This window comes from Colossoma macropomum, unplaced genomic scaffold, assembly GCF_904425465.1.
Source record: "Colossoma macropomum unplaced genomic scaffold, Colossoma_macropomum, whole genome shotgun sequence".
Lineage (NCBI taxonomy): Eukaryota > Metazoa > Chordata > Actinopteri > Characiformes > Serrasalmidae > Colossoma > Colossoma macropomum.
Genome location: NW_023494787.1, coordinates 22,833,934 through 22,847,495, shown reverse-complemented (window position 1 = coordinate 22,847,495; position 13,562 = coordinate 22,833,934). Strand labels below are relative to the sequence as shown.

General features: G+C 40.0%; 1 protein-coding gene across 2 annotated transcripts in view; it reads right to left on the bottom strand.

Annotated features, from left to right (window-relative positions):
- tinagl1 (tubulointerstitial nephritis antigen-like 1) overlaps positions 1-13,562 on the bottom strand; it is a 41,160-nt gene that overhangs the window by 4,404 nt on the left and 23,194 nt on the right. For both annotated transcript variants that reach the window (XM_036566478.1, XM_036566479.1), the window contains 6 exons: positions 13,388-13,502; positions 10,201-10,324; positions 9,676-9,826; positions 8,947-9,133; positions 8,066-8,111; positions 5,605-5,728 (listed from right to left, as the gene is read on the bottom strand). In XM_036566478.1, the coding sequence (XP_036422371.1) occupies positions 5,605-5,728; positions 8,066-8,111; positions 8,947-9,133; positions 9,676-9,826; positions 10,201-10,324; positions 13,388-13,502 (747 nt within the window). The remainder of the gene's footprint in view (positions 1-5,604; positions 5,729-8,065; positions 8,112-8,946; positions 9,134-9,675; positions 9,827-10,200; positions 10,325-13,387; positions 13,503-13,562) is intronic.

Genomic DNA, 13,562 nt, shown 5'->3' with positions numbered 1-13,562 from the left:
GTTTGAGTTTTTCGAGGAGTGAGGGCACTGTACTGAATAAATATTACATCATTACAAACACAACCACTAGAAAGAATAAAATATGAAACAACCAAAACATCTTGGTTCTTTTAAAACAGTAGAATGATGCAATTCTGTATTGTATAAAACAATATATTTAAATGCTCTATCACTGCAGTGTATGAGATGCTACTGCACTCATTAGGTTAAAACAAAAGCAGAGTGTACTAAATAATTAAATGGATAATGGAATGGTTGCAACATTTGTGTACACCAATGTGCATGTAAAACAAGTACATCTACTTTTCTACTGGATTTGGTATAGGTAATATAGATTCTATTAATAATAGTCTTAGTTAGTTAACTGCAAATCCAGCATTTTATTGAGGTTTTTATACAGGTTTGTATTACACATATCCTACTGGACATAGGTCTGATCATACGGATACTCCAAAGATGAAATCAATGACAAAACTTACAATTTGTGTGCGCTCATTTCATGATCAGATTTGTTTGTATGCAACCTCAGTGAATAAAGCCAATGTGTGTACATGAGTGCCCTTGACTCTTTACAAAAACTGAAACCAACAAAGTTAAAACTCTTCTCACAAAGGAAGAAAATCTTTCAACCAATAAAACATCCTGAAAACACTTTTGTCTATGCTAACATTCCAGCCAGGATTTGAGTATTTCTCCTGATTTGGAAGAATTCCCCGAATGCCATTTCCCTCTGGCCTGAGAAGTAGGAAGGATGCATGCATGAGGAAGCAGCACACGCCTGCCTCCTGCCATCTCCTGAGTACATCAACAACAGCAATTCAAGCCAAAGAAACAACAATTCAAAGGCCCAGCTCAACAACTCAAGGGGTGAGTATGAGGTAGGCCTTTGATCAAGCTATGGACACTGTCACATTACAGCACCAGGCTTGTTCTCAGGCACCAGCCATTCCTTAAATATTAAATATTTAAGTATGACCCACTGCAGGCTGCTGCCGTTGAGTTCCAGAGCGTTCCCAAAGATCAGACCAGAATGTCCCTCTCTTTATTTCCATTCCTGGATCAGAACATTCAGTCTGTCCAGTACGATGTGCCTCCATGGAACAATTACGTGTGATCTTTGTGCAACAGTGGAACGCTGGGAAATAATCTGGATGCCAATTCGAGTCACCATACCCTGGCACTGGCTTGTCCTTTATCACCACATCACCAACCCTTCCAAAGTAGTTCAGTTCTACTAAAATGGACAAATAAAAATAGCTGGACAAATAATGTGTCCTAAAATAAAATGGACAGAGTATGAGATGTCATTCTGAGGAATAAAGCTAATGTTTGTACACTCGGCAAAGCCAGATAAAGCACTGGACACGGAGTAAGAGCACAGTGACGGACTTTTCTTACCCTATTTGGTGCCCTTGGCCTTGGACAATGACAGACATACCATGGCTCCTGGTCCACCCTGACCTGCTGTGAGTTTAGGCCCACTGTTCGTCCGGTGGAGTCAGGATCAGCCAGTCAGACAATGCCATTCCACCACACTGGACATCAATGAGCTTTCCATAAACTTTCCCAGGCTCTTGGCTTAACGGAATACACCGTGGTGGGATTTTCCTCATGAAAACACTGTTGCTGCCCCCCGTCCCCAAATCCATAGCCCCATCATCCCCCCCGAGCCTCCAGAGCTGCGAAAGAACCGCAGTGTCAGCAAACGGACACGGGCAGGAGAAAAGCCAGGGTTCAGACATCCACTCACTCGCCATCATCATCACCACTGAAGCATGTCACACACGCACAGACACCAACAGCAAACCAGACGTGCACACACACACACACACACATAACAGACGCAGACCAACACAGACACCAACGGTGAAGGTTGCTAAAGCCCCAGCGCCCATCCCATCAGGCCAAATCTCTTGGCTTGACTGATGAAAATTTGACACAGCTGAAGTTACTGCTGTTCTAGACGTACTCGGCAATATTCACATCCCTGAGATGGGAAATGAAAAACAAACCAGCTATTTCCTGCTAATACTACCAAATATCAGACATTCTTCAATCCTGAAAAAGTTTTTGCTAGTAGGATGTCTGACACTCCCAAATGTTATACTGAGCACCTGAACATAGCTGGAGAAAGATCTCCAAAGCCTCCTCTGCAATTCCGAATAATGTGATAAAGGCATGTCTAACTCAGGGTTAAATGGTCAAACTTCCAGGCCAGGACTATTCACAGGATTTCTGCAGTAAGATCCGTCTCAGTACTATTTGTAACACGCCATCATCAACTTCGACCCCACGCTCAGAAATGCTTCACATTTACATTACACAAGTGGCCACTTACTGTACAAGGGAGAGGAGGGGAGAGTGAGGAGGCTAGGTTAGCCACAATGAGCTATATAGCTAGCCATGCAAACTTCATAATGCAAAATAGTTTTGAGAAGTTAGAGCATACATGAATTTTGCCTGGCTAGATATGGTGTAGAACCGTGGTGTAATACTTCTTTTGGTTGTTGCTAGCTGTGTAGCCTTTCGCTTGCTGACTAGCAGGCTAGCAGAGTAAAGGAATGGTATCAGCAGTCATGCATGTATAACAGTGAAGTTTGCTACCTAAAACCCATTCTAAACATAGCAATTCAAATGTCATTTTGCAAGTATTAAATATTTTAAAGGTTTTTTTTTGCTATGGCTTATAAACAATCATGTCTGCCATTTTTCTGAGGGTAAAAAAAGGGAAATGCATCAGGTCGCAGTGATCTCTGGGCAAGGTCTGCTGCCAAAGTCCACACTTGTGTTGATCCTTTTTCTTTCAGAGGGCTCATCTAACACCCTTCAATTGAGCTAATTAATGCAATGGCCCTGAAGATGCTAGTGGGGATTCTGCTGAGGAGAAATCGTAAGGCAAAGTGGACGAGGGCAGTTTAAACTGGTAAACCGGAAGGGATGAAAGGTTTTAAAAAGTGATTAAACAATAGCAGACTTACTGGCCACAGACTATTTCAGAATGTAATCCAGAACAGAAGCCACAAATCAATTTCTCAGCTCAGATTAGAGCTGAACAATTGATGCTTATTATGCCAGACGGAGTATGCTGACCCAGCTAAAGAGAAACGTAAATCGTATGTCTATACAAATCAGATAGCTGGCAGTATGATTCAAGTCCCGTAATCTGACGCCTGCCTTTAATCCCTGGGTTACCTTGTGTCTTCAAAAGGCGTTTGTGATGATGTTGTGGACTGACTAGACACTTGCTATCTTCTGGCTGAGTTATTATTTTCTAAAACTAGGCAAACAAGTGGTAGATTAAAGCAATAAACCACGAGAGGTCGTTTTTGTGATTTTATCACAGAGAAGGGTGTTCTGATACCTTTTATAAACCCCTTTTTTAAAAATATGTACACAATTTTTCAGAAAATAATTTATTATTAATAATAATGTACATGAATGAGTATTCTGCCAAGAAGTGTAGTTCCTTTAGAGTATGACATCGCTGCCATGCAACCATGGACCACTAGCTAAATGAGGAAAAGAACGTTTGGTTGCCCATCACTGTAAGATATATTTCAGTCATTTCATTAACTTTGTTAACTAGAATAATGAACATACAGTAACACAGCACTGTTTATTGCAAAAACCTTTGCTTTATAAGCAGTTTTTGGTCACCAAATTACCACCACGAATCGTATATAGCACCAAACCAACAGCATCCCTCTTCTCACGCTGGGGCTGAAGCTCAAACGGCTTCCTGCTCCCTACATAGTGCACTTCGTAGGAATTAAAATACTCCTGGACCCCAACAGTGCAAAATATCGCTAACCAATAGTCATTTGGGATTCAGCAACATACATACACGACAGAGTGCACTATTTGGCTGTAGAAACCAGAATTTCAAACCTTTCATTGCTCACTATTTAGGGAGTACGGAGCCGTTTGGTACTCAGCCTGGGGCTGACGCTACTTCTGACTGAAAGGCGAACATCTGAAGCCATTATACAGTGAATTATATCATAAATACTTAAATTTAAGCCTGTGATATTAATGATAACAATATTTAGCATTTGTGCTACCTTTTAGCCTGTTAGCTAGCTGACCAGCCTAGTTCTAGTTAAGAAAATAAATTGGAAGCCCCTCAGTTTAAAAAAAAAAGGATTCTTACTTCATCAGTACACTAGTGCTCCCTGTGAGCATGAGAGTCAAAGCTTATTCCATTAACTGCACAAAGATTTTTTGTGATATGGCGCAGTAATACAGAGTTCAGGCGGTCAGTGTTTGCAACGGCTTCAAACGCGACTCAACCAATCAGATTTTAGGACCGGTGTTGTATCCGATTCAGTTCCCCCTCAAATTCACTTTCCCTTTGATAAATCAGGCCTTTGGGCGTGCATTCACTGAACAGAAAACAACGCCAAGCAACACTGGAACTACGGAAAGCGAAAAGGTTAAAAGAAGACATGTTTTCACCCAATTCTCAATATAAATTCACCCAAGATAACACGGCATAATTGAGATTCCACGATAAATATTATTTTCAATTGGAGTAAACAGTAAACAATCATACTGATAAATGCTTTTTATACTGTTCATCGCCGATTGGGTGAATACAGCTTCTGTACAAACCTTTTTTTGAACCTTTTCACTTTCCGTACTACCAATGTTTCTTGACATTATTCAAGGCTGGTTCAGTAACTGAGCAGAGGACTGCTGCCCATGTATCCTTTACTGAGTCTCAGATTAAAGCTGAATCTCAGATGAGACTGTTTGGCTGGATGACGAAGCCCAGCGAGGCGGGCAAAGGGCAGAGTGTTGAGTGAAGGTGATGCAAGCAGGTAGAGGAGGCAGACACATGGCTGGGAGGGCGGAGCTGACCAGTCAGCCATTCAGGTGTTGTGTCTGCATTTTTGTGGTGGCCATGGTAACAAAGAGCATGTCTGGAAGTAGGGCAGAGGTGTGCTGTAGAGGCCTTTTTGTTGTATGTGGGTGCCAAAATTTTCATTTTATCTTACCCTTATCACTATATATTCCACTATATCATTCAATATCAACAATCATTGTTAATTATATATTGGATAATTTTAATAATTATACAGTTATTTTCTAATGATCAGTTTTAAGTTAGTATGGTATTTTGAAAAAAAAAAAACAGAAATATCCTTGTATTTTATTTTGTCCCCTCATGTCCGCTTGTGAAATCTGTGTTGTTCTTTATCTCTTTGAATGAAACAGTCTTCTCTAGTGCACAGAGGCAGCAATCGTTCATAGTTTTTGGCCTTTGTAGATAATATATGGATTGATAAAAAGTCATTTCATCAAAAAAAAAAATGTTCATTATCGGTATTCGTTATTGTTTTATCACCCAGGCCTACTGACTATACATATAAATAAGGAAGGAAATGGATTCCTTACTCATTGTGCTAATCTGTTCCATCAACTGGGCATTTCTTTTAAAGTGAGGGCCCACTAGCACCTTAAAACAAAAATATCTAGTGTGATCTAATCCTGATGAAGGTCATGAGACCCCTGTGAGTCCACTCACATCCTCTTGCCCACTTCCACTGCAGGAGGGGAAAGGTTATGCTGTTGGTTGATGCTGTGTGTAAGAGCTGCTCTTACCCTGTGATCCTCACAGAGTGTGTCCCACGCTTGCGGTAATGTGGTGGTTTGTGGGAGCTGACGTTTGTGTGGCGATAGATTCCACTCTTGTACGTAAAGAAATCCTCATGGACATCCAGGATGGCTAAAGAGGGAACACAAACCAGTAGGCACACCCATTACATACAGTTTGGCCACATGCTTGTTTGCTCTTTAAGAATAGCTTTTTGAATGGCAAGGTTATTCATAGTGTTCTAGCAGTGTGTTGTTAAAATGTCAGTAATCCACCTACAGCTGACCCTTGAGACTCCAGGGTCTTTGTTCACAATGGAATGTTGTGTTTCATCTTAGATATATCCTTAAAAAAGAGCATTTTGATCTCTCTGACTGGTTCAGTACTTACATAACAGCGGGATGTAACTTATCATTGTGATCTGCACAGCACTAGACACTATGGGTGCTTTTAAAGTGCGATTATATAACATCCAGCAAGCCCACCCAAGCATCTCATTCCCCTGTCTGATAAAAGTGATATTAAAGTAATAACAGACCAATGACAGACTGGTGGAGGTTTTCAGCTTTACTATTGTAATTGTTGATTGTTGAGTTAAGTCGAGCTGCAGCCATTGTGACATTCAAAGTAAAGCTGGTTAGGAGAGCTTTCAGGAAACTGCTCTCTATGAATACTATGTGCACCCTCCAGGTTTGAAAAGGAAACCTCTATTTAGACTGCACAAAAGTCAGAGACCACCCTTTATTATATTTCTAGTCAAAAAGGCTGTTAAGTATTTGTCATACATTTTTTCAGTGACAGGGGCAAAAGGAGAAAACATATTTAACAGAAAATTCCACAGAAGCCTCAACAACTAAATATAATATCAAACTGTTCAGTATTCAGCTTGTGTTCATTACAGCGCCCCCTTTCCATCCTCACCACATTCTACAGGAGGACAGTAGAGAGAGTCCTGATCAGCTGTCTCACTGTCTGATATGGGAACTGCACTGTCTCGGATCACAGGACCCTACAGCGGATTGTGAAGACAGCTGAGGAGATCATCAGGATGTCTTTACACACCATTGATGCCTCCTACCACAAGTGCTGCATCCGCAAGGCCGCCATCATTGTGGACAATCCCTCCGACATCTCTCATGGACTCTTCACCCTCCTGCCATCTGGCAGATAGTACTGGAGCATCCATTCCACCACTACCAGAATCTGCCACAGCTTCTTCCCTGATGCACTCAGGCTATTGAATGCACTGGTGTTGACTGATCTCACACCCCTTTATCCATCACTGTACACTTGTAGTTCAAATCTTAATTTTTTTAAATGCTGCTGTGGGACCCTTATTCATGTATATTGTTTTGCTGCCCTGTCTAGTTACTGTCCTGTATTTTTTGTCATGTACATTTGTTGTTCTGTTCATTTATTGTCTCATATTTGTTCTATATATTTAGTCTGGTGTATTTATTGTATATTCTGTACTTGTTTAACACTGTCATATATCTGCTCACTATGTAGTCCTGTGTAATGTGCTGCTGTTGTGTGTTGCACAGTGGGCCCTGAAGAACGACATTTTATTCTGATGTATATACGTTATACTGAGGAACAACAATAAAAACCACTTGACTTAAGCTTCCATTCTTTTCAGGAAACGTGATTTTGGTTTAAAGAAATCAGCAGGGATATTTTTCCACACCTCCAAAGTTCAGTCTTAGAGGTTGGTTGCATTTCTGCCTCTCACAATCTAAGTAGTCCCAAACACATTCAATGATGTTGAGGTCTGGACTCTGGTATGGTGAGTCAATTGTTCTAAGAACAGCAGCAGCTTCTTTGTTTGATTGGAAAATGTTCTTTTTTTGTCTAGTTGCTTTTCTCAGTAACAGTTTTTTGACAGCTACACATTCTTGCAGACCCATAGTGTTGAATTATCTTCTCACAGTGGAAGGATGGACAGAAACACATGCATTTTTTCAGATCTGAGTTTGATTTCATCTCTTAAAGATGAAAGCTTCGAGTACTGTTTATCTGATGGGGACAACTTTAAAAAACTCTTTCCCCTTCCTTATGAATTATCTTGTATCTAATCTTCTTTAAAATGTCTCCTGAAATAAGAATAACTTGTACTTAATGGCCATTTTGACTAGAAATTAAATAAATGAAGGGGGTACTGTACTGTACATAGCAGCTTTATAAATACTGTAACCCTAGTACACTCACTCCTTAGTATCAAATGTTTTCACCTCAATCTTGACATTCAGCCAGGGGCTGAATAGAACTCAGGGTGAAAAAAACAGCCCATGGTCAAAGTTTCCTTGTGTGTGGAACAATACAACAAAAGACTGGCACAGACTCATACAACATTTTTACACAATGTCATGTGCACACATACACACACAGACAACTGAGACACCGAATTAAATACCAAATGACCGCTCTGACCTTATCACTCTCATACACACTTTCAGTCCTACCCCATACCTTGCACAGGCCCATTTTCCATGATCTCCTTCATTATCTCCTTCTCCTGTGAGTAAGATAGAGAACAGAGTTAGCAATAATCGATGTGAGACTTAAATATCTGCATTAGGTTCATAAACTTCAAAAGCCTGTGGCACAGTTCCCAACTCAGTAGCTGTCAAAAGGACATTAAAAATCCTATCCTAGAGCTTTATGAGTGGTGTGATAAACTGTAGAAGATCACTGAACTCTATTTGATTATGTACATAAAACCAAAGACAAGCAGAAGATTGTGAATATGGTCTGAAGTGAGATCACATAATCATTATGGGCCTGCTAAATTAGTGCGGTGCTAGTGAAATGTCTGTGGCCCATTAGCCTTTTCTGTGTTTTTAGATGAGGTCATCTTTACTAATGAAGAAAAGGCAAAAATATGACACTAAATGTGAATTATGGCCCAGTGGATTATTGGCATTTATTAGTTTGTATGCTAACAGTTATTTTAGAGCTTTATACCTTCAATTAGAAGGTTTAATTCAGCGGAAGACAAGCATAGGACCATTCATCAAGGATCTTTGCTTTTCTTTTGACCATTGATCCCAGTGAAAACAGGCTAATTGTCAGCAAAATGAGCCATTATTGTTCTATCCACAAAAACTTTGGAAGCTATATCGAGAAAACTAAACACACTGATTAAGATGTCGTTCAACTCACAGTGAGGCATTTTGTCAAATGTATACTAAAGCCTTGTAAGCAGTGTATTATGTAAGATTAGGGAGTGTGTTTGAGCGGACTTGTCTGTAGCAGTGTTTGAAGTGTACTTGAAAGGTTTGTGAGGGTATTGCCTCGACTGAGAGGATGTTGTTCTGCCTCATTGTTCTACCTCGCTGAGGCTTTCTTACATTTGACGACAGTCTGTAGGGTGGGGTGGACTGGTAGATGTCGTTGCGGTAGCTGTAGCTGTTGGGACAGCGCACTGTGGCCTGTCTCTTCCCTCGGCCCACTGAGCGGCTCTGCATCATACAGGGGCTGACCTCGGCAGGGGTCTGCTGGGGCGGAGAGAATGGATAGCACTCCTGTGTCACCACCCTGAGAGAATAGAGGAGAACTAGTGAAACACAATATATGATGCAGTGCAGTGACAGACGGATAGAAAATATTCCAGCCCTGAACCATCTTCCAAATTTTTTGAGTTTTATCTTTTTATTTTTATGTATTATTGGTTTTATTTTCTTTTACACTGCTTGATACTTCTAGCTCCCCTTTACATTATCTGAACTTCTCCTGAAAAAATGAACCATCAGACATTTAGAAAAACAAGATTTTCACTTTTTTTTTACCATTATCATGGTCACACTTTGCTCTATACTCTGCTACACTGATAACATTGACATAACCATGCCATAAACATGCCATGGTACATGTCATATGCTACTAGTAATGGTAACACAGTGTTATTATATCATTGGACATAATCTGTCATGACAACTCATTACAGCATAAGACATCATATGGTCTGCCATAACATGTTTATGGCATGGTTTTGTCACTGTTACGTGTCAGGGTTCAAGTAAAGTGTTTTTCATGTAAAAACTGTGAAAAATTGTTACTGGTAGATCAAAGAAACTCACCCTCTTCTTCTCATGTACCACCAGGCCCCATCAATGCGGCCCCCAGCACAACCCGCTTGGTTCCGTGTGTCACAGGAAATCAGATTCTGGGGCGATAGTTGAGGAGTCATGTGGCCCATAGACTGAATGGAAATTCGGTCTGATGCTACAGCTGGAGGGATGAAAGAAAATGAATTGTTTTCTTATAATTTGCACCACTGATTAACTCAGGTCCACTATTTTTCATTTCAAATTAGTACACATTTCCTATCTATTCCATACAGTATAGTTCTGCATATTTATTGCATCATTGTAATTCACAGTATTGTAATTCTACTGCACTGCTCTGTCTGGTGTGTTCTATTGCACTTGTTTAACTGCTCTATGAGTAGTCTATGTCTTGGTCACTTGGTATTGTGTGGTCAATGCCCTGTCCTGTATGTCCCACCAAGTGGCAATGTTGTATATTGTACATGGATGGCAAAGCTCTTGACTGTTGATGGGTAAGGTAGAGCATGCTGCAGTTCAGTAAGCTCACTGACTCACCTGCTGTGGAGAAGGCCCAGGAGGCTGCACAGTTACCCTGGTCCAGCGGCTCATGGATTTTTCCTGGCCATTTCTCAGCTGCATTGAAGTCACTGGGTATATGCTCATTATTGTCCATATTCATCTAAGAAAAATACAGGACAGGAGGCAAGAAAAATAGAGAAAAAAATAAGACTTGTGACTCATACAAGAGGTAGCTTACAGAGCGTACTGGTGAGCAATGTAGTGGTGAGTGTGGTCTGCCAGGTTATCAACATTAAACTTCCATTAGAAAAAAAATACATAAGTGTGAATCTGAAATGTAAAATATTGTATCAGTATTATTAGCTACAATGTAATTAAAAACAGCCACTAATCACGGTCTGTCCTTTTTCTATCATATCTGCAAAATAATAAGGATTATTATTAGGTTTTAATAAGGATTTAAATGTATCTCATAACACTACGGCAGTAGATACTGCACTCTTTTCTGTGAAGCAGAGTCAATCATTGAAGGAAATCTTATGCAATCTGCTTCTAATCTGAGACAGGAAAATCTGGACTGTCTCAGCTGTCAAAGTTCACCCCACTGACAGCTCAGGTGTGTGTTTCACCTTTGAAAGCTGAATGAGGCTCATGTGCAGCTTTCCTTCTTTGGAAATGCACAGTCACACACTGCATTCCCACCATTAATATCTTAATGATTTACAACCACAACTGATAGATGTGAAACTCTGGAATGTGAATGACCTGCATTGTAGTGGCAACCTGTAGCAGTTCCAAGTCCGAGACAGTTCAAAACTGTGAACAACACTTCTCTTACTGATGAAGTGAACACTCATACAATGTAGCATAGAATATTAAAAATTGTATAAACATTTATATCTTCACTGTTGGAACAACGATAAATTCAAGGAGAAGAAAAACACCTCAACTTTGGAATGGAAATGGAAATCAATGATAATTGTATCAAGATTTTATTCCATTTTATTCCAATGTAGCAAGTTTTTATTCCAAGTAATTTTGGTCCATTTATCTTGGTCTGTTTATCATGAATTTTAACCCAATGTAAAGGGCAGCTGGCATTCTCAACTCATAGAAAAAAATACTAAATGATAAAAAACAAGAGGTTTCAGCTTTGTGACTGGTTTAAGATTAAAACCACCCAATTTATATTAAAAATGGAGACATTCTGGTGAAGCACATTGGCCAGTTATTCGTAGAGCCTACTTATGAGTGCCAGCAATACCAACATTATGCTAATTAGAAAGCAATGACGGATTTAGATTCTCTGAGGTTTAAGTATGTAAGAAAGGGGTAAGGCTGTTATGCTTTGCCTCATTGTCCTGCTGTGATTTGAGCACTGAGCATAGTTGAAAGCATGCTTGCAACTCCGCTCTGCCCCCAGCCACAGGTGGAGACATGTTGGGGGAGAATGCGGTGGGATATGGGTGTAGAGAAGTGCTTCACATCTCTCTTAACTTCCTCCCTCCCTCTTGCATCTGGAGCATTCTCTGTTCTGCATGCTTTATGTAATGTGTCCTCGTGGAGAATAAGCAGGCTGCTGGAGAGGAAGACTAAAGGCCTCGCTGAGTCTGATCAAAACAGCCAGCGCCAGACAGACGTGTACAGGATACAGGGGCATCCAACCACACCATTACAGCCCTTTCACCTTCTCTACCAGACTGGCCAACGGTATCAGAGATCAAACAGCAGCCACGTTCAGGCGGATGTTGTTTTCACATGGATGAATTTAGCAAGCATGCTAAATTACACTAAGGACTGTGTGTGATAGTCCAAACTGAGAAGTCTGAGGAATTTGGGAATATGAGCAAAGCTTTCATAAAACTGAGAAACTGTAAAACTTGGCCAAGCAGATTTCTAAATCCATCTGGATCTGGATACCACAAAGACACTATAATGCTTAGATCATTGTGAAAAGGTACAGAGGGCATCATTTGAATAATACAGTCTTAAAAAGTTTGACAAAAAGATACACATTTTCCCCAACTCAAATGTAGATAGTCTGCTAAGACCTATTTTCTGTCTTAAGGTTTTTGCGCAAGAGCTATGAGTCTAATGTAGCTAACAAGTAATTTGCACATATCTTGGGAATTCAGGAAGACTCAGGAAGTGAAGGGGAAGTGTGTGTTTGCTTTAGGGTGGAGTTTGTATTTTTATTTTATGTTTTATTGACATATTTTTTAAACCTGATTTAGCTACACAATGTTAACACAAGACATTGCTGCATTTACATTACAATGAGCCAAATCACTATCCTCACAAACTGCTAGCCACTCTGAGGGTGTGCCGCTAAAATGAAAACAGGTTTATGTAGAGTTGTAAGTTTGTTCTGAGCCCCAAAGCAGCCTCACATTGCTTTTTTAACTTAATAAATTTGACTAATGTAATAGATTATTTTTTCTACCACTATATCTTCCGCTTGGTGTGTGTTTAAGTATTGAAACTCAGCGTGTAGCTTGACTATGGGCATGATCAATTCAGTTAAAGTGGCACAAATCAACAATCAGATTGTTCACCATTCAGCTCATTTGCATAAAGTTAATCCAGAATATATTATATGTCAGTTATAAGTGTATATTTAAGTCTCTCATCAGATGACACATAAATGCATTCTGTTTGATGCAAAGTATCCAAAAAATGCAAGTGAAAAAAATTTACATATATTTTTTCCAGTATGTTAAATGTATGTTATAAATAGAGATGCATGAAAATGTGCAGACAAATGCCTTAATTAGGTTTGTTCCAGGTAGAAGATGTGTTAACTTATATTTACTTACAAAATCAACAAAACATCTTTTTTTTTACTGGTGATGCTCAATGTTTTGCAAACTTTTAGCACCCCAACTCAAAACACTTTCTCATGTCCCTGGTGCCTATATTATCACACACTTAAATATCCATTACAGTATCGGAAACTACATAAGCAAGTCTACATTAGATAATTTGACAGCTGGACATGGTTCAGGTTCAGGATGATTTTGTGCTAATGTTAGCTACATTAGCTCCAGTCCAAAATAAAAGAAGCAAACTTTGCAAGTGAAACAAGACTTATTTGACAAATTACCTTTACAGTAAGGGGAAAAACTGATTTTGCCACTGTGCTGTCACTTTAAGGATGTGTGGTTTTGTGTAGATCATTATAGCACAGATCACGGAGAATCCAGTGTATGTATTCCCTCCTCACCTGAATCTCGTTCATGCTCATGATGGCTCGGGAAGGCCTCTGAGTGCCCAGACGGTAGCGCAACCCCTCATCCAGAGTCATCCCCCAGAACTGACTGTAGTTGGCTGCCCTCCAGCTGAAAAATCCATAGACATACAGGAGATCTGTTTTGTTCACTTGTAGGCTGGTTTTCAGA